Raw genomic sequence first — 21,004 nt, forward strand, 5'->3', positions numbered from 1 at the left:
ACGAAAACGCAGCAGCCACACAGAAACCAGGGCCCACCCTTCAGCAGGGGTTTGTCCCCTCAATTCTACTTCTCCAGAGATATGAAAAAAAGAATTGCTAAACCTATCCATGGTAATCAGCTGAATTAACAAATTACAGTGAGTTACAGAAGGAGATGCAAGTTACATCCTACATTGCCCAAAATCAAAAGTTCAGAGGCAAGACGCATCAAGTTATTTTTGTCAAACAGCAAATGAAGGCATTAAACAAATGTTTATTCTTTGCAGTATAGGTTCCAGTTATTTGCTTTGCAGTGACATGAGAATCTTTTGTCAGAAATATCACAAATACTTTGTACTCTCTTGCCCAGTATTGTAATTATGCTGCTCAACCTACAGAAATGAAGTGGTCAAGGTCAAGTGCTGCTGCTGATCTTTCAAATATTCAGAAATTATTTTCAGAGAGTACAGAACTTGAAGTGGATTTATATTAATGTAAAATTAATCTGTCTTTGAGTCTACAGTTTCTCTTTCAAAAGCTCAAGTAGAAAATAAATATAAATGCACCTGAGAACTTCTAGTGATACACTTGATCAAAAGTAGTGAAGTAAAACTGAACCCTTCACAATGACACTCAACCAGAAAATTGTTTTAGTGTAGAACTGCTGTTGTACATGAGGACTTCTCACACCAATATTCCATTGCAAAAGTATTTCAACATTCACCTCTGCACTAAAAATCAAGATATATGTTTTTTGGTACTTACTTTAGAATTATATGAGCATAAAAATACATGATTTTGAATGCATATGAAGATATATTCACCAAAGGAGGGAAAAAAGAGCTAAATTTGTCAAAACATTGTAAGAGTCTTGAGAAATAATATGCCTTAAAGGCATCTAATCCCTTCCACCCGTGTTATATAAAAGTAGAACATACTTTAACTGATCCTTATCTACTTCACATTTGTTCTGTGAGCTGCCAGCAGGAAAGCAAAACTAAAGGTTATACTTTGGAGTAATGTAAAAAAGAAGTTTCCACTTACCTAATTCTTTAGAAACTGGAGAATCTGCTGATATGTCCCCGATCTTTGCAAGGCTATCATAATATGCTCTTCCAGCCACTACCATACCTGGGGGGGAGTGAAAAAAACACAACTGTTAAAAAAAATCAAAATATCTTCCATTTTTATTAATGTATGAGCCTATGAAGTCTTGTCATCCAGAGCACAGAGTAAGAGAGGGGTACATGGCTACAAGGAACTCCTTCTGTCAGAGAGTTACCAAAGCTCCCTGCTGATGTGTGACACCAGGAAACAAAGACAGAACTCCAGAATACATTAATGAAATTTCAGCCTGTTGTTTAGCTCCAGCCTCCCTGCATACCCACGGCATCCAGCCTCTAGTGGGAAGGCTTAGCCATAAGCTACTGGTCAGGACACAGCAAAGTTCCTTGGTACAGAGAAAACTCTTGGAAAAACCCAAACTGCAATCCCAAAAAGTGCTGAGCCAGAGCAGGGAGCTGGGAAATGGCAACTGGCCACGACACCAGGGACCTGCAGCTGTGCCAGGAGCCCCTCAGGAACAAATCATCCTGTCCCTCTAAAGCAGGAACCAATAATATAGACCACGAGGTTTCAGTGATTCCCAGTTAATCATTTCCTGGTCAGGGCTGATTTAAACAGCACAGCCAGTTTCACTGGAATGAACACAGAAATGTGGGGATTGCAGCTGCAGGGAGGCCAGTGGGAGAAACATCTCACACAGGGAACAGAGCCACAGTGGCTGCTGTGCCTCTTCAGTGCCTAGAACTGATCTGCACACCACAAAGAAAATAAGGAACAAGGACAAACTGGCAAGCTTTAATGTGAAAAATAACTTATTGAAGTTATTTGTCACAATTTTTTTGTAGTAGTACATTCTTGACCTAAAGTGAAAGTCAAGCAGAGCCTCGCTGTTGACTTCTGAATGCTTTTTTTCCTGAGAGGAATATAATTGCCAATTACAGGTCTGTATTTTATAGCTTTTACTAGCAAGGTGACATCTTTGGTTGCATAACAGTATATTCACTGAGAAGCCTGAAAATTTTCCAAATCAAACACAGATTCTCTTTGAGGCTGTTGCATTAGAAAGGGTGATTTCTGTCTAAGCTGTCTCACAGGTGCTCTGTGTTCAAACTTTCTGAGCAGAAGAATTATCCTGGTGCTACTGGTGGAGCAGTGTGCCACCTGCACAAGAGGATTTGATGCCAGTCCAACTCTTCCTATCTGTGTTTTTTCAAGACAGCCCCAAGTCACTCTTTTCTCCTAATAAAAGCCCTTAAAAAGGAAGGAAATGTGTGATGTTCCCTGTGCTACTCAAGCTAAATCAAGAGCCCTGCTTGCTAGCCCCTTCACCACTATGGAATATAAATTATTTCTACAGAAAGGAAAGGTTTTTTGACCTTTTGTCCTCAAAGTGTAGAAAAATACATTATAAACATATCTGGAATTCTTGTAAGTTTTATGTTCTTTGTCAGCATACTCCAACTTTTTTAAAAAGCTTCAAAGTGTTTAATTAGCAACAGAGTATTTACTCCTTGTTACAGATCTATTTACACCACTCAGAGCTGATGGTGAAAAGATTACCAATTTATGGGAGTCCAAAGATGACTTTGCAACAGTTGTTGCAACACTGTAAATATTCATTTGAAATTAAGCATTCATGCTAGATATGCCTTATCAGCTAGGCTTGAAGGCAGATGTAACAAGAGCCCAAATGTAACATATCAACAGCAAGGTGTGTGAAAAGCAGAAACTGGTATAGAGATATTTCAAATGAATATGAAAACACTTGTTATTCCTTCTGGTACTACCTGTAATTCCTAAGGTCAGGTAGGTAACCACATGTTAATCCATCACATTAAGCACTGCCACAATTAAGTCAACATTTCCCTATTTTCATCTCCAGCAAGCTTTGGTTTTATCTTTTTCTCAAGCCAGGTCGAAAATTTGCATGAAGAGAGATTTCAATGTCTGGCAAAACACTACTTCTGCAGGATCCCATTTCTCAGAGGACTGAGGTGCCACAGGCTTGAGTGAGGCAAAATTAGAGAGATTTTACATGGTTTTAATATGGTATCAAGCAGTTTGACAGGTCTGCATGGGGAAATGGAGCAGGCTCTGACAGGTCCCACAGTGCAGGCTCTGGCAGTCTGGAGCCCAGTCCTGGAAAGCCCTACTTGGATTGTTTCTGTGAAGTCAATTATATTCTAAAATGTTGGAGAGACTGGTCCTTAGATTCAAATTCAAATTCATTCTGATTTTGACTCAGTGAAAAAGATAGCATCAAGATCAGTATGGACAACAACAACAAATCAATCCACTCCTGCAACTTGAACTAATTCCCATTGTTCTGTTCTCAGGGTTACTTAAGTAGTGACGTGTGTAGGTGAGCAGGAACAGATCTAAGAATGTGAAATATCTCTGGAAGGTATTTTCAAAGAAAAAAAAAACCTAATACCTAATTTACATAACTTTGGTTTTTTAAAATGATTATTCCAATGTGAGTTACTTAAACCCACTTTCAGTTTATTTTGCAGGAGCTCTGTGCTTCAGTGTTTGTGATGCAGCTTCTCCAGGACAGTGGAAAAACCCCAAAAGGCTGGAGAGAAGGTGCATATATTTGTATATTTGTGCTTGTTGGGGTTTTTTTTCCTCTTAATTAAATACATCCAAAGTTCATCTTGGGAATTAAGCCTATATACACAACCCTCATATCCAGTGTGTACATTTCAATGGGAATTAAACATTCTTTCTAAAGGTAGCACCTGGAAAACTTACCATTAACAGCTTTTTCATAATTCTTCCCCAGATTTATTAAATTCCTCAGCCCGGGATTGAACTGTTCCATAACATTCTAGTGAAAGAAAACAAAATTTGTGTTATAACCAAGGCAATTCCACAGAGGGTGTCAGTATTAACCTCAGTGTCACTCAGGGCTAGTTCACAACTGAGAATTCCATGGATGGATGAAAATTGGAGGATTTGAGAGACACAGGAAAACAAAGGATGGAAGGGAGAAGAAACTCAGCATTTAATATCAACAAATGGGGGGGGAAAAAAGATAAATTAATGCAACAGTGGGTAACAAGGAGTCTGGCTGTTTATAATAGAAAAGGATATCAAGTGTTTGATCAAAGCTTGTGCAAGGTCATCTTTCATGGTAGGTGATGTTGGAATGAGAGAAAAACCTTTATCCACTAATTGTTTTATAAATTCAGACAACTTTCTGACAATGGTTCAAGATTTGCGTTCTAAACTTAAAAAAATGCTAGAAAAGAAAAGAAGAAAATTTCACCAGATTTCTGGTTCATATACTTTGTGGTTTCTGTGTTACAGATGCATTTAGGGAAATTGGCCATTTTGGGATTTTTTGCTGTGTTTTTTGTTTGTTTGAAATTTGTGCAAAGCCATGTATTTTTTCAGAAAGAAAATGAAAATGATGACCTTATTTAAATAGAAGGGGGGAAAAAAAATCCACTGCAGCTGCTTTCACTGTCAAATACAATTACTGCCTGAAACAACCAGAATCTGAAATCCAGCAGCTCCAGGCAGGACTGCTCTCATTCCTAGCAAATTCTACAACCTGCAGATTCTGGACCTCCTTTTCCCAGAATCTTCCTAACAAATCTATGGCTCTGACATTACTCTATGAAATTATAGTGTCATGAAAAGAAGATAACGAGATTCCTGTAGACACCATTCAGTTATTCTTACTTTTTTTATGGCAATACTTTTATGACACCACTCACTGCTGTTCACACAGCAGAACTGTCAGGTTCAAGGAATTCAAAACAGATGCTTTCTGTTTACAGGAAATACAAGACTCGAGACAAGTGAAATACTATCAAGCTTTTGTCTGTTGTACTACTAACAGAATGAAAATATTTATGTTTAGTACACAGGTGGACCCAAAGAGAACAGCAATACTGTCACATTTGTCTGTTTTCAGGCAAGGCCATGCAGACAGAATTCTATTATTTGTCAAAGACAGCACTATACCTGGATTCTGCTGAACATAAAAAGTGAAGGAATAAGTCCAATAACACTTTAACAGTCATATAGAGTGAAAATATAGATATTTAAAAATATATATTAAACTATTAGATTCCAATACTAGTATAGCATAAATTACATCAAAAGCAGCCACAGAACAACAATACCTGGCCTCACTGCCTTTGTGTACAAATTAAATGCAACTGGGATTGTTTTCTGGTCTGTCCCATTAAACTCTCACCCACCCAAATGCAATCACTGCAAACAAACCAGCTATTGTCCCCAGGCCCTTGATTTGTGTTAACTCACAAACCACATCCAGAAATCATTTGGGAAAGCTGTTTCAGGTTGAGCCAACAATGCCAAGGGCTATTCTAACAACTGAACAGGATGGATATTCAGGCTCTGGTGTCTGGGAACATCCCTCCTCCTGCCCCAGCTCTGGAATTTGCTGTCAGTGTTGCTGTGTGGCTGCTGCTCTCCTCCTTGCTGAGGCACTGACTGAGAGACACTTGTTCCAAGGAAAAAGTTGTTTCTTCCTATTCCAACTTTTTGCTATTTCTTCCCAGCTGTGTACTAAAGACGGTGTCTGTTGACTTACATGGAGTCAGTGAATCACAAGGAAAAACATAAAAAAAGATGAATTAGGGGATTGTTTCAGGATAAAGAGTCCTGTATGTTCAAGGATATTGGGAAAAAAAGACGTATCATGATGGGGTGTGTCCATGGCAAGTAAGAATCTCAATGCCACCTTGAATTGCCACTCTATACTGAAAATAGTCTTGAAAGACTCTGCCTATGCTCTGTTCCTCAAAACAAAAAATTACAGAGTAAACCCCCTTATTGCCACCTTCTCCAAAATTCTAAGAATAATGTGATAATTATTGGCCTTGAAGTACTGATTTTTGGAATGACTGTCTTAAGCATTCAGGGCTAAAGATTCCAGTTTCCCTGACATCATCTAATTCAGATTTCAAACCAGTGATTGCACTTGTGTCAGTTGTTTTCATTCAGAAGGAAGTGAACAAACCCCAATAAAATTACCCTTAACAGCTCCTCTCTCTGCAGCAGCTCTTGTTTGTCACTGGACCTCTTGCCCCAGAGCAGGTGTTTGTGTACAGCACTCACAGACCACGCTCTGCAGACACAGCAGGTCCAGTGGAACACAGAGGGAGAGCTCCAGGACATCACACCTGCTCAAGGTGCACAAAAACCAGTGGGAAAGGTGAGGAAACAGCTTACAGGCAGTGCCTGCAGCTGCTGGAAGGAGCACAGCTCGTGGATCTTTTCTCCTGCAGCCCAGGCCGGCCCTGGAAGGGTTTCAGGCCACAGAGGTTGATTGTCAGCAGAGCCAGCCCCTGGATGTGAACGCCCCAGAAACGGCAAAACCCTCGGCATGGAAATTCCCCTTTGGAACCTTGGTTTCCCAGTCTGGTTTATGGGGATCAGCTGATCCTCCCAGCATGGGCAAGGCTCATCTCAATCAAGGGTTTGTGTTCAAGAGAAAAACTAAACTCTCCCTGACCCCCCTGCCACGTCTCCAAGATGACCTGATGAAATAATTCTCAGATTATTTCCCTTTCATGCATTAGGAAAAAAGCATAATGTGTGATCTTTTTCCTTTCTACTGAAGACTAGATTCCCAAGGCAAACAAAAAACCTGGCCATGCTTCTAGTGGTCCTTCAATAGAGTTAACCACAGGTAACCACTGGCTGTCTTTGAAGTCCAGGAGAAGTATCTAGAGCACTTTACCAAAAAGGGAAACTGTCACAGGCAACTCCCTCTTCAGAATAAGCTATAGATTTGATATTACCATGACATTTCAGATAAATTAAAATTACTGTAGTATTTTATTCAACTTCAGAAGTTATAGGGGACAAGTGCAACTCCAATCAATTTGTACAGCTACTTTTTCTCTTTTTCTTACCATGTCTTACAGTTTTATAGCTTCTCTTTTAGCCCAAAGAAAAGGTCACAAAAATGAGCGGGACTGAACACCAGTGCAAAATTTCAAGTCACACAATAAAGTCAGATCTCAAAACTTCTCAAAAAGGAGGACAGAGGAACAGAGAGAAGTTTCTCATCAGGAGAACAATGAACTTAAAATTGTCAAAAATCTCAGAAAATAACAGTATTTTTATCTGCCTTGGTGTACAAGGACATGCAAATAAAACCTTTGTCTTAGTCCAAATAAACATCACAAAGTGAGAGCGAGCTTGAGAGGGATAAAGTGGTTCACAACACATCATTTGCCCATAGAGTGAGGCACAAACAGGGCCTCCTAATTGTCAATCGTGTGTCCTATATTCCAGTGACACACTACCTCTCATGAACAGAATAATTAACGAGAAGAGGAGGCACATGATCAGATCCTACAGCTTTCTATTATTTAGGATGAATGGAAATAAAGGGAAACATTTACAAAACAGGCAACTGGAAACATCTTTTATGCAGAGACCTTCAGAGCTGGCAAAAGCGACCTTCCAAGGGAAAAAAGCATAAGAGAAACCTATTCTGGTGGTTTGAGTCATTAAATCCTCAGAGAATCTGTTGTAAGAGCTGCTGTGTTCCTTCCACCACATAAAACCAGTGTGAGTTATCCAGCCTGGTAGCAGGGAGCTGGCTGAAGAGGAAGAAGCCCTGAATTTCCACTTGTTGTGTGTGGGTATTAAACCTTCCGCAGTTCCTGATCGTCACATAAACAAGGCTAATCTTCAAACCAAATGACAGCCATTGTAAAAGTGCCTTCCTGTAAATGCTCAGCTTTGCTTTTTACTTAAAGACACACCTCACTGAACAATGGCTCAGCAGGTATGAACACAACTAAACAATGCATAGGCTCCCTGCAGTTTCAAGTTTACATCCTGCAGGCACTCTTGCAAGAGTGAATAACAATGTATTTGGGTAGAATTCTGAAATTAGAAAAGTACCAGAGAAAAGTAGATCTTGATGTCTACCCTCACTCCTATTACCATCACTATAGCTATTCATAGCTAAGCTCTGTATAGCTACTGGTGATTTGGTTTAAATTGTTATTTCTCAAATTGAAAATGAGTAAATTTTTTAAGAAGTCCCTAGTGTTGCCACACTATGTCTGAGACCCTCCCCTCCTTGAGAAGATTCAAAAGGTGTACAAAAGGGAAATAACACTGTGCTCTACTGCACTTGAAGCACTTTGTACATTTCATCTCCTCCTTTAGCTCCTGAAATTCATAATGCAGTTTTCAGAAGGGCACAGTTGAGCCCTCAGCACATCTCATGCTAAGATATCCCATTTGTATATTAGTTTAATATTTTAGAACAGGTTTAACAGAATGGAAAAGACTAAATCAAGATGCCAGTGTTTATTCAAAAAGACTAATTCTTATGACTAAGTATTAGTCGTCTTGGTGGAACATTTCTTGTTTAAGAGAAACATTAATACATCATCCATCAGGGTGTTTCAAATACAAACCTTTCCAGGTTATGAACACATGCCCAAGGATAGACCTCAAATAGGCATAACTCTAAATAAGGGCAGAAGAGATAATTTATACTGAGGAAGAACTGGATTTTATACAAACTCCCAAAGGCTCCTCTTCCCCCACATCAGATTTATAATGCAGGGATGCAAAGCAACAGCCTGACTGCAGCTTGTGCTGGGACCATAGGTGAATTTGAAGTTTGATACATAAATCCAGTAGCATAATATAACTGTGAGTCTTTTTAAAATACAGAAACATGGAATTTAGGACTTTAAACTGAATTTATCAGATCTATTTCTGTGATAAAACAATATAGCCTACCAAAATCTCAACGCCTCTGGGGAGCACAAAGTGGTTTTTATGGGCGAAGGAGGTGTTTTGGGTTTTTTTAAATTGTGCTTTGGTTGATAATCAAACTTTCTGGGTACAATTCACTTGAATACGGAGAGATATATCTTAGATCCAAGATAAGCAGCAAAAATAATGCCATTATCAAGATCTCTGGAAACCTCACCCCACAGGAACACCGTGAGCTGCCTGCCCAGCCCTTGGCCCATCCAGGCAGAAGGACAGGTCTGCACCTCTGCACTTTCCTGTCCCCTTTCCCCTGCACTCCGCGTGTCACAGCCGGATGCCAGCAGCTTTCCCCACCTACAGCACAAAGCCTGTGCGGGCTGCAGGGACACAGCCACGCACAGCACATTGCTGGGGTGAGCACCTGAGTGTCAGGGGGTCCCACCGTGCCCCACGTCCCACAGGGAGCTGCCAGGGCAGGGCAGTGTCATACCAGGGAAGGCAGGAGGAGGCTCTGGCCCTCTTTAGTCATAGGCTCCCACACCCTTGGGCTTCATTGTGCACGTGCCATTCCTATCATGCATTAGAGTGATTCTCCAGATCTTACATAAAGGGTAAATGTCAGCCCTGGTTTTGGTGTGTGCACACACATTTGTGAATTATGCTGTTTATTTAGTCAGGTTAGCTGGAAAACATTGAGGTATTCACTTTGTGGTGTTGTTGCCAGAAGAAAGGAAGAACAAGATAAAAATAAAATGGCATTACTCAGCCACCTGATGACTTCTGTAAATATATTTTGAAGCTTTGTATAACACAGGTTACTAGGTATTTAATAAATCCAGTGGATTAGCACTGCAAGAAAGAAGGAAAAAAAAAAAAATCACACAACGCTCCCCCACCCCCCTGAAAATAGCAGGCCAGCAAGGTATTCAATTTAATTTTCTATTATTTTTCCAGGTCACCCAAAACTTGATTTTTTTTTTTTTGAGAAGTCTTAAGCCTGTATTTGGTCCTGCAGCACAGATGGCATCGCTGCACTGCACTGAACTGGATTTTCCCCAGACCAAGCCTTTCTTACAGGTAGGAGAAGCCCAAGCAGTGCTCTGGGTTTTACCATCCAGCACGGTGTTTCAGGCAGGGCAGAAGTGCTGAACAAAGGAGAGCACACTCTCCACTCAGGCTGGAGCACAGCACAAAGAGGTGTTCATTTGTTTTACACGGGGGAGCTGTGATTACAGTCCCAGCCAGTGCTGAATACACAGGCTCCTGCTCCCTGCCCCTAAAGGGTGACCAACTGTTTTCAAGATTTCAACTTCGATGGAGAAATAAGTGCTTTAAAGTGGACCCCGAATCCATCCTCTATCTGAAGCAGCCTTTATACCTTATCTGGATAAAGTTTCAATTTTTAATGAGGGCAGGGCAGGAGGGTTTCCAGGCCTGTGAGTACGAGCTATGTGATGCAACATGCCAGACCTCTCAAAATACCTACAGAGGAGACATTTCATCACAATGTCAACATTAACTTTGTATTCCTTTGTGGTTTTCCTGGTTATTTCGATCTTAAAGACCCCTTTGAATTAGTTGAGAAAACAAAACTAAATCACAAACTTTCCCAGGAAATAAGTACTGAATAACAGGGAAGGTTTTGCTATTTAGAGGTCTCTCACTCCTTTAAAGACTATTTTAAATTATATCCATTGAAACACACAGGAGATCTTCTCCCCTGTCCTCTGTAAAACTGTTTTGACTGCATTCTGGACGTCAATAGACAGAGTAGAGCATTCCTTTGTTGGCACAGCCCTGAACAGTCAACTTCCCAGGTTTCTCCTCTGTGAGCCAGTATTTACAGGGTGCTCTTCTGAGAGGGGAATTTATGTTTGCTTATGGCCTTGCCACAAACGTAACTGATACCAAAAAGCACCAGACTATTTAGATTATCTGCTCTGGTTCTAGAGGACAAAATTTATACCCAGATAACCTCATTTTTTTCAGTAGTTTTGCATGAATTTGATATCTAAGTCCAAAGAAAGCAAACAGTAAATACAACATGACCCCAATATAACTGGACTACTTAAAGGGAGGGGTAAAGTTGACTTAAATGTGTGTTGAAGAACAACAAAAGTAACAGTAAAATTTGCTCCTAGTAAATGTTTTTGGAAATCTTTAAGTACTGATGACAACATCTTCAGAAATAGGAAAACATTTGATAATAAACCAGAAAAATTTAGTAAATAGTGAAATAGAACAATCCACCAGAAAGTTTTCCTTAGGGCTCAAAGGTACAAGTGCAGTGCAGCTGTAAGTTAAATTTGCAAATGCATTCAATCATGCAAATTTGAGTGCTTTCTCTGGTACAACACACTGTACAGAATGAGGACTACAGATGCAACTATGGGTTACTTCACTACCCAACCAAAAGTATGATTCTCAAGGGAATTTTTCCCAATTAGAATTGCTGCGTTTTGAAAAGAGTGCGTTTATAGGGAGAAAGAGTTCAGAGCAAATGTCTGGTGCCCATAAACAAATTTTAAAACTACAAATAACAAGGCATTTTGGAAAGTTTAAAACTTCCCAACATGTATTGAACTCTCCACAGCAGTCGGCACTTTGAGGCAGTGCTAGGGCGCACCATCATAAATCTGATTATCAGCTCGGGACGCTGGCAAGCAACTTAATTCAGCGTTAAGCCATTTTTAGGCGCTGGCCCGTATGGAGAAACGGTTCAAGCAGAGGACCACAACCACCAGGATCACCAAACCACCTTATCCCCAAAACACACGGAGGGATTTAGGGCTGGCTGCTGAACCGAGCCTGCCGGAGAGGCAGGAACCGGTCTGGAAGCCGCCTTGTCCCGGGGGTGCCGCGGCCGTGCCCGCCCGGGGGCTGCGGGCAGGGGGAGCGGCCGGACGGGATACCCCGGGAGCGGGGAAAAGAGGGAGAAAGGGGGAAAAAACAACAGACAAGAAAAGAAGAAAAAAAGTAAAGAGAAAAAAAAAAAGAGAGAGAGAGGGAGAAAGGAAAGAAAGTAAAGAGGAAAAAAAGATAAAAGTTCGCTGCGTTTCCGCGTGAGGAGCCGCGGCTGCCCCGCGCCTCCCGCGGCCCCCGGGGCAAAGGTGGCCGGGCAGCCCGTCCCCGGCCCGCACTCACTTTGTACGTGTTCTCCGTCAGCCTGTTCACCTCCTCGGGGTCCCGGGACATGGTGCCGGCGGGAGAGCTCAGTGCTGCGGAGCGCCCCGGCCCCAGCGCAGCGCAGCCTCGCGTTCCGGGCACCAAGTGTCAGAAACTTGCGGAACCAGCCGGGCAGCGCCGCCGGGGCGGGCCCTGCGCCGCCGCTCCCGACGCGGCAGGACTGGCTCGGCGGGCGGGGAGGGCCGGGCCGGGCTCGCATCGCCGCACTCGGCTCGGCTCGGCTCGGCACGGCCGGGCGGGGCGGGCGGAGCGCTCGGACCGCCCCTACCTGAGCTGCCGCCACCGCCCGCGCCGAGCGCCGCCTCCATCCCCATCCCCATCCTCATCATCCTCCCCTCCTGGGAGCCCCTGTCCCGCTGCCAAAGCCCGGCCCGGGCCGTGTGGAAGGAAACCCTCTGAGGAGGCAGCTCTGCTCCAAGTGCCCCGAGAAGCCGGAGGTAAACTTTTCCTCCCAGCAATTCAGTGAGGGCTCTGTAGGAATTAATTAGTCAGTATGAATTAGCGTAGCCCCGGTGAAGGTAGTGTGGTGAGGGGTGATCCCCCTGCTTCCTTCCACAGCAACCCTCATGAGGGAGAGCAGAGGGGAGATTAGAATCCCGAGATTCCTATTTCTGAGACCCCCATTCCTGAGACCCCCTCAGGAATGGACACAAATATTTTTCCCCCAAGTCCTGGTCTAGTGCCCTGCCCGAGCTTCCTGCTCCACGCTGAAGTTTTCTATTTGTTTTAAATACACACCCAATAAAACACTGCCCTCAGTCATGTCTCCTCTGTGAACTGACTTCAAGTCCTTCATGGAGAGGGGTGGTTGAGGAAGGCTGCAGGAAGCTGTAAATATTTGTGGACCATAAATTGTCCAGATTGTGAGATTTAGGTATGCCAGTTGGAATATCTTTGTGATAAAATAATACAGGCACTATCTTAAAGGGCTTTGTGGGAATTTCATAACCTTCATAAGTAGGTTATGGTGCTGGGTATCGAGTGTGTGAGGTGTAATTGCCCTCCTCGCACGCTGGCTGCCCTGCTCTTGGTCGCTCTCTTTACCTCTGTTTCCCTCACTTTATCACACCAATAAAAAACTGGACTTGGATCAGAATCCTAGATATTGGACTCTGGTGAGGGAGGAAGCTGTTATGGAGTTTTGAGAGCTGCAAAAATGTTTTTGAGCACGTGGAGGTACCTTTAGAATTACAATTACAATTTACTATCTGGGGTGGTAAAGTGCTCTCTTGAATGCAGCTAAAATGCTGGGCAGAAAGGGGGTTTCAGGAGAATTCATACTCCCAGCTGAGGTCTTTACAGACTTCTGGTATGTGTGGTGTTAATTCCTTTTAATTTGTAATGTTATCCTATGGCCATAATGGATTGGTTTGGGCCCAAGTCTACAACTCATGTTCCCTCTAAGCCCTGTTTGCTTGTGCAAACAGCCCTGTCAAATGTGATGGGGCTGCTTGCCTGAGCATGGCAGGAAGAGTCACTGTTTATGCCCAAGTCTTTTGTCTGCAGAGTTTGTTACAACTCTGAAAACAGACTGGGTGCTACCAACTTTTGTGTTAACCATATGCCAGTGCCTGAAAAGCATATTGCTCCCTAATAGGCTGGTGTTCAAATTTCAGGGAGCAGGTACCCAAAGGAAGATGCAGAAATGGATTTTCCTTCCCTGATTCCTGCTAAAGGAGCTGGGAGTGTTTTATTCCTGTTAGGGGCACAGGATTTCTCTTTCCTCTGAGTGCTGTGCAGCTCTGGGAGCTCACCCAGGATTCAGGGTGTTTGTTTCCAGCTGGCTTGCTCAGTTCAGTCACACCGGATTACAATGTGAGTGTAAATGGAGTACGCATATCAGACAGAAACAATATGGATAATTTATTTAGGCAGAAGTGTTTAAGTTGTTACACTTAACAGGTTGTAGGAATTCTCAGCATTTCAAAATATACATTTGTAAAGGTCTTTCTTTTTACCTTGTAAGCAGATGTAAATATTTTAAAGTTCTACTGAATTTCCTACTTCTGTGTATGACCTTTGGTCTTTGGTATGATCTTTGGTGTTTGTTTCCGTAGTCTTTCTGTGCATACGTTTTTTTAGAGTTTTTAGGTAATCTTTTATTTGGTGTTTTTAGAGCTGTTTGGTATTTAAAAAAGAAAAGGAAAATAAAGGTGAAAATAAATAATATGGTATTATACCACTTGTAAAGCTGTGGAGAAAAGAAACTTAGAAAAAACAGTCTTTGAGGAATACCTAAGTGGGAAATGAAGCTAACAGGCTAGAATCCTTAATTTGGGGTAATGATTACATCTATTATTTCATCTATCTCCAGACTAAAATAAAAATAACCGTAAATAGTTCAGATATTTAACTTTACTCTGTGACTGCAAAACTTGAAACTTGACAGCCAAATGCAGTTCTTTGAGTATCCAGGCCTTTTCTATTTATCATAAATTTTCAAATTCACTAGGAAAAGACTCTGCTGGAGCTTGTAATTCAAATGCAAAGGCTTTGTTCTCTTAATAGGGGATTTTTATCTTACATTGTGTAAAGATTAGTGTTATGTTACTGACTGAGCTGGAGTCAACCCTGATGTGTGCAAACAAGAGGAATTTGGAATGGTTGAATGAGGTTTCATTTTTACAAGTTGCTTAAGGATGCTCTTACATTTAAACATGAGTGCAGCAGTCTGCGAGTAACACTGTGGTGTGATCAGGACAGAATGTTTAATAGCTTGCAGAGCTGAAACTTTAATGAATACCTCTTCATGCTCCATTGCCTACGTACTCCTGTAGGCATTTGCAATAAACATACTATTGTGAGATGTACTGTTTTATGTAGCCTTTTCTGGTTTATCTATTCACCAATTACACTGAAGTTTTGGTGTTGGAGTTTTCAGGTTTTGCATTTTGGTATTGTTTCTTAGGGACTCTGAAGAGCAGTTGCTGTCTTTGCTCTGGAGAAGGGTTCAAAGCAGGAGTCTAGTTCTGATCACCAATCACATCTGCTCTCTGAACTGACTGGAATTAAAAATAATCTGATTACCTTTTTTTGATGTTTACCTTTAACAGATATGGATTTGTTGGCCAGAAGAGATGAAGAAGGAAATATTTTTTCTTTGATGCTGAACCCATCCTGTGGTATAACTACATTTTTTGTCTCAAGCAAAAGCTGCACCTCAAGAATAGTTCAGGGAACTTGCCAGGTTAGTAGCTTTGCTGGTCCAGTCCCCATCAGAGAAGGGCTAAATTCAGCATTAGGTTGCTCAGGCCTTCATCCAGTTAAATTTTGAAGGAAAAGTTGAGGAACAGAACTGAAAGTTTTGTTTGAAAGAGCCTGTAACTTGACAAATAAATATGACAATCCTCCATAGTGTTATAGAGACAGTGTTGAACATTTGTGTTGGTCTATGTCACCTTCCAGCTGAGCTGCCTGTGCTCATCAGGATCCTCTGCCTTGTAAACAGAGCTCTGACTGTAATGTTCCTATTGAGGAAACAAAACTCCTTCCTCACTACCTGCCATTCTGCCTCACTTTACAGTTCCCTGATGTTAAACTGAAATGTTTGAAGGACTGTAATTATATAATATTTATAATTTATACATATCATTAATTATAATTATATATATATTATAGCTGTATAATCCCAACAGTTCCCCGTGACACTGGCTGTTTGTAAGGGCTGGCTTGGATTTCAGCTGTCTGGTGTCCCCCTTGCAGTGGGTCGGGTGCTCCAGCCTGGGCTGCCTGGGGCTGAGGCTGCCAGCGCCCGACCCTGCCTTTCTGCAGCTCTCGCTGGGAGTGCCGCTCATTCCATGTGTGCCAAAGGCAGAATCACACAGATTTAGCAAAACTGCTGTCGAGGGACTCACTCAAAATAAGGGCTTGTGTTTATTCCCTCCAGAAGGCAGCTCTCTCTCGTAGGGTTTAAGCTTTGGAACATGAATAGCCGCAATAAAAATTTCCCCGTGTGTTGCCAGCCCTATATAACAGACTGTAATGAGAAAAGGGTGTTGTTGATGCATGTTTTGAAAATGTACATGCTCAGAAATATTCTCTTGAGTAAACACACGTGTTTCTTTAAAAGCAGTAATATTTTGATGTACAGTAATTTTCTGCATGTGTCCTGTTTGTATGTCAAACATGTCAGAGACATATCCAAAAATTCTTTGGGAAGGATTTAAGCTTGCTCTGAAGACCTATTAATATCAGCTCATCATCAGATCTTTAACATGTGTTTTAAGTAGCTTAGTAGCACTGTAACTAATTACACAAATTGTGGCTAAGCAGTAATCACATGTGCATGATCCAGCCAGCTGTGGCCTATTTCATTCCCCGTGGTCATTAGCAGATGTTTAACTTGATTAAGGAAAAAAATTGTACACAGCATGTTATTTGATGATTTCAAACTACATTGAGAGTCAGAATATAATTTTCTGAACAGGAAATTAGAGGGACTCTACAAGCTCTCTTTTCTGATTGATGGGTATTTTTTGCCCTCTGTTGACTCTTATAAGGAATTTTTCAGGTATTTTAATCCCCTTGAAACTGACAATGCAAGAGCACACCGAAACTTACACAAAGTGTCTTTGAAAGAATTATACAAAACTTTGAAGTGGTTACTGACCCTTTCAGTCTGATTCAGCTCTGCATCATTTAAAGGATTGACTCCATTTTTAAATTGATGCAAGCAAGCACAAAATCATTTTGTTCCCTGCTGCTCATTGTCCTGGGCTGGTTTCAAAGCAAATGAGCTGTAACTCAGACTCACAGGTCAATAAGATACTGAGCTCTCTGGTCAAGGAGGACACTTAATCAAATGCTTAATTTAAACATGTAATTAATTGACTGTACTTTGGGGGGTTGAATCAAGGAAGTGCAAGACGCTTTTTATTAACTCTTCCTTCTCCAGGCTAAAAATTAGATTATGGTTTTGTCTTGAAGAATAAGGCTTTGGATGCTTCTGTTCTGTGTCTCAATAGTCTCATGTTGCAAATTATCTTGGCAGTATTAGAAGATGAACTATAATCTGATTTCATCACTGTGGTTTATTTTGTTTTTGTTTTGTTTTAAAAAGAACATATGGTATGGAAGAAAGTGTTTTTTAAAAGGTTTCCTCCATGAGGTTGCCTAGGACTTGGACAAAATTTAGCATTCAAGGGAATCTAATAGGCAGTCCTGCTAGCTATGATGATAATTTTCTGCTGCTAGCTGAAATATTTAATTCAAAGCTGTTACACTCACACATTTTGTGACTGCTCATTTCCTGCTGAGAGTGGCTGTGCCTTAATTCACGTGCTGTGCCCACTAGATGGCAAGCGAGCTATGCACCATGGAGGGAAAGAAATACACATTATCTGTAGGCATAAGGCTTTTTTCAAGAGGTTTATAATGAAACAAGATAGATATTAGTGGTAAGTGAATGAAACAGCCTTTATATTGCTCAGACACAGCCTTGGAATTTTTTCTCAAGAGTGTAAGTGCAGTTAGTATGTTCATGCTATTGAAATTTAAATATGCCTTGGGATTTGTAACTTTATTTTGGAAGCCAGCCCTAGTAGTGAGCCAACATCCTGATGAAACTCCTGTTATAAACTTCTAATCCATTTAGGTGCTGGGGGTTTATGAGGTGAGTCATGCTGAAAACACATTATTTTAAATACCTACGTGTTTGTTATTCTCCCTTTTGTAATTTGTCAGCTGGGGATTAACTAACAACAGGTGTGCACTGTCCCAAATGGATAAACTGGTTTTGCCTGGGGCTGGGTGTAGAGTTGTGCAGCTAAACAGAGATCTGCTCATTGCTGGTCCTAGAAATGTAAGGGATTCTGTGTTGGAACCAGAGTAGGAATTATCAGTGTTTGTTGTGGGGTAGAACATAAAGACGCCTCAATTGTGATGATGTTGCTGGGCTGGGAACAAAATGTGCACCAGGTGTAAAGCAGGGCTGCTGTGAGGATTCTCAGAGAGTTTTGGTGCTGTTCTTACCTCTTCCTTTTCACAGTAAGGAAAAGAAAGACCAAGCACGTATAATATTGGTAATTTGTAGTTAAAATTGGCAAAACTCCTAGAACTGCATTTCTGTATTGCAAAGAAATTTGTAGCTCATTAACCCCTCTCTTTCATGCAGCCTTACTGTCATGGAGAATTACTAGAAAGGTGGTCAAGGTAGATTGTATTACTAATAAACTGTTAAAAAATACATTTAGCTTCTACCCATATTGCCATTTAATTGTGAACAGCTTTTAGTAGTGGTACTGATACCAAAAAAGCAACCCATGTCTATTTGTTGGTAATAAAAATATAATTCCAAACGCATGCATGGATATTCTTGGATTGAGCCATACTGGAGTTTCTCTGTATGGACATGCTGCAAACCTGCCTTCTCCTCTTCTGTTCAGTTGCTGTTCCAGGAATGGAGCACTGCTGTGCCTGCCCACTCCTCGTCTCCAGACACCCACTGGCCAGTGACAGCACTCACAGTGCTTTCCAGAAATGCAGGGGCACTGGTGGTTGATGTGAGCAGCCTGTGGAGGGTGTTTATAGCCCTGCCTGTGCAGCCTGGCCGTGTGTCCCGAGGGTGTCTGCCCAGCTGCTGGCAGTCACTGTCCCCATCCCTGAGGAAGGAGGTGTCTGGGGGCTGTGACTGCTCTGCAAAGATGGGGAGATGATGATTAGATTAGATTAGATTGGCAAAAGGCAGTCTTGGAGGTTTGGATGAAAAGGATGATTGATTAATGACAGGTTGTCTGAAAGGTGATGGCTCTAGGGTAAAAATACCTCACTTCCAGTCCCACTGAGATTGGGAAAATAACATGTTTAGGGAAATTAGAGTGATTACGAGTGGTTCTCAGCTTCTGATTAACTGGCTTCATTGAAGTCAGTTCCTATGAATTTCCTGAAAGTTTGGCTTGCCATTCCTCATTTCTGCTCAGCTTTCTCATTTGAAAATCAAATATATGGGCTGTTGCACAAGGAGTGGTCCCTAGCCTCAGGGCAGGGAGATGTGGGATGGCTCAAATCCACCAAAAATCAAATCCATCCGGTTCTGGGCGGGTTTGCTGTGGGACTTTCTGGCTGCATCCCCGCCTTGGTTTGGGTCATTGCTGGGCGCCACCCGTGGGCTGCAAACCCTTAACCATTGCTTTATTTCGCGTTTTTTGGTTCAAAGTGCCTGAGCTAAGCCGAGGGCTGTGCTGCAGCTGGCCTGAGAAGCGTTTGCAGGGAATGGGAGTGCGGGCAGGGTGCGTGCCCTGGGGCTGGGCAGGGTCCCAGCAGAAGCTGCCGGGCTGGGGGTGATGGACACGTCTGGCCTCTAAGGTGGGTCCTTGCCATGAACTTTCCTCGGGGACAGCTCCAATTTCTGCTGAAAGGTAAGGGGGCAGCAGAGGGGATCCTGCAAGGGAGTGGCAGGGGTTGTGTAGGTGATGGAGTGTGGGAACTCAGCACATCACTCCCGATGTCCAGAGTTGCTGAGGCAACCCTTGGGGGGCTCGGAACCCCTGGAACGTTGCCAGAAGTGCTTGGTGGTTAGACTTTGATCCTACATGGGACACAACACCTGTATGAGGATGGGAGGATCACACGGGGATAAGTGGTGAAGGGATAGATTAATTATAGAGTGAAAACACAGGTTTTGGAATCTCGGTACAGGGGGATTCTAGGAGACAAGGTGGAGGAATTAGGGCGTGTCCTGTCCTTCTTCTTCTTCTTCTTGTCATCCATCTTCGATGGTGATGGTGGCACTTTGAGATTGGTTCTTACTGAATGTGCACTTGTCAATAAGGGTGAAAGGTATTGGGAGGAAAAGGTAAATATCTTACATGTAGTTTTTGGTATAAAAATAAGCGGCCGCCCCGAGGGAGGTCAGTGTGCCCATGGCTGGCTTGCTGTGCGGACCTCTGTCGGGCTGAGAGAAAATATTGTAAATAAGAATTAATAAACAACACTGAAGAACTGAAAAACCTGAAGACTCCTTTCGTCCTTTGGAGCCCCAAGGCCATCCAGAGCCTTTCCAGGCCATTTGAACAGCCCAGACAGGACAATGGAGAGCCCCAGAGTGAGCTCCGGAGCTGGTTTGTCATCCTTACCTGAGTGTGAGGAGAGGGAGGCACTTGGCTTCTGACAACAGAGCCCTGGGCACTGGCATCCCACAGGGTTCTAGGGCAAAACCCTTCCATGTTATTGAGCCAGTGAATGACTGGAGTTACAGGTAATTGACTGGGTAAGAATTGTTTGGGTTGTGATTCAATACAGACATTGCAGCTGCTCTGTTGTTTGGCTTCTGAGGAAAAAACATTTTATTGTTTCTTTTGTCCATGTCACAAAAGGGCTGTAGCTTCGGCTGTTCCTGGGGATATGTTGAAAATAACTGTTCTGGAACCAGAGAATCCAGTTTCTGGATACAGGAGATGAATCAAGTTGCTTCTATGCTGCATATTGCTGCTGGTCCACCCTAGAATTCACTGAATTAGATATCAAGAATTTAATAATTTCAGGGTTTCTAAGTGTGTTCTAAACATAATAAATTTTGAAGCTCTTTTTCATATAGAAAACCTATATGTTACTGCTGCTCCAAACTAGGAGAAAATGGATGTAGTGGACCTTCTTTTGACCATGAGATTCATGTCTTTGTCTTAAATTTAGGACAAAAATTTGGTTGAACTAGAATTGATGGGAACTTTTGATTTAATTTAGCAAAGCCCAGCTTTCTTTTTTATACTCTTGATTTTTTGTTAAACTTCAAGTAATGTGAATTTTTAGAGAGAAAACAGTTACTCAGAAAACTCTTACACTGACAGGATTTGTGAAACAATTTGATAATACTTCCTCTTTCTTTGACTCCTAAAATACTGGGAGCTTGTTGTACATGACACAATTTTATTACCTGCTCTTCATCAGTCTGTTGGTTGTGCTGTGTAGATGTTTTTTGTTATTATCATGGAATACACGTACTTGCAGCTAAACATTACATAAAGTTTCATATCTCTACCCACATTTGTTACTCATGTAACCCTACTTGGCAGCTAAAAGTAAATCAAAAGATCAGTAATGAAAATA

General features: G+C 42.0%; 1 protein-coding gene and 1 long non-coding RNA gene across 3 annotated transcripts in view; one reads left to right on the top strand and one right to left on the bottom strand.

Annotated features, from left to right (window-relative positions):
* The window catches only part of BAIAP2L1 (BAR/IMD domain containing adaptor protein 2 like 1), a 32,992-nt gene extending 20,841 nt beyond the window's left edge, over positions 1-12,151 (bottom strand). Inside the window, exons 1-3 of the mRNA XM_064726337.1 lie at positions 11,921-12,151; positions 3,800-3,875; positions 1,025-1,111 (exon numbers count right to left, since the gene is read on the bottom strand). Coding sequence (XP_064582407.1) covers positions 1,025-1,111; positions 3,800-3,875; positions 11,921-11,971 — 214 coding nt within the window. The 5' untranslated portion in view covers positions 11,972-12,151. The remainder of the gene's footprint in view (positions 1-1,024; positions 1,112-3,799; positions 3,876-11,920) is intronic.
* Positions 12,152-12,259: 108 nt separating this feature from the next.
* Positions 12,260-21,004, top strand: part of LOC135454357 (uncharacterized) — a 40,260-nt gene continuing 31,515 nt past the window's right edge. For both annotated transcript variants that reach the window (XR_010442094.1, XR_010442093.1), the window contains exons 1-2: positions 12,260-12,399; positions 15,016-15,149. This is a non-coding gene — a long non-coding RNA (uncharacterized LOC135454357). The remainder of the gene's footprint in view (positions 12,400-15,015; positions 15,150-21,004) is intronic.

The sequence above is a fragment of the Zonotrichia leucophrys genome, chromosome 14 (assembly GCF_028769735.1).
Source record: "Zonotrichia leucophrys gambelii isolate GWCS_2022_RI chromosome 14, RI_Zleu_2.0, whole genome shotgun sequence".
In the NCBI taxonomy this organism is placed as follows: Eukaryota; Metazoa; Chordata; class Aves; order Passeriformes; family Passerellidae; genus Zonotrichia; species Zonotrichia leucophrys.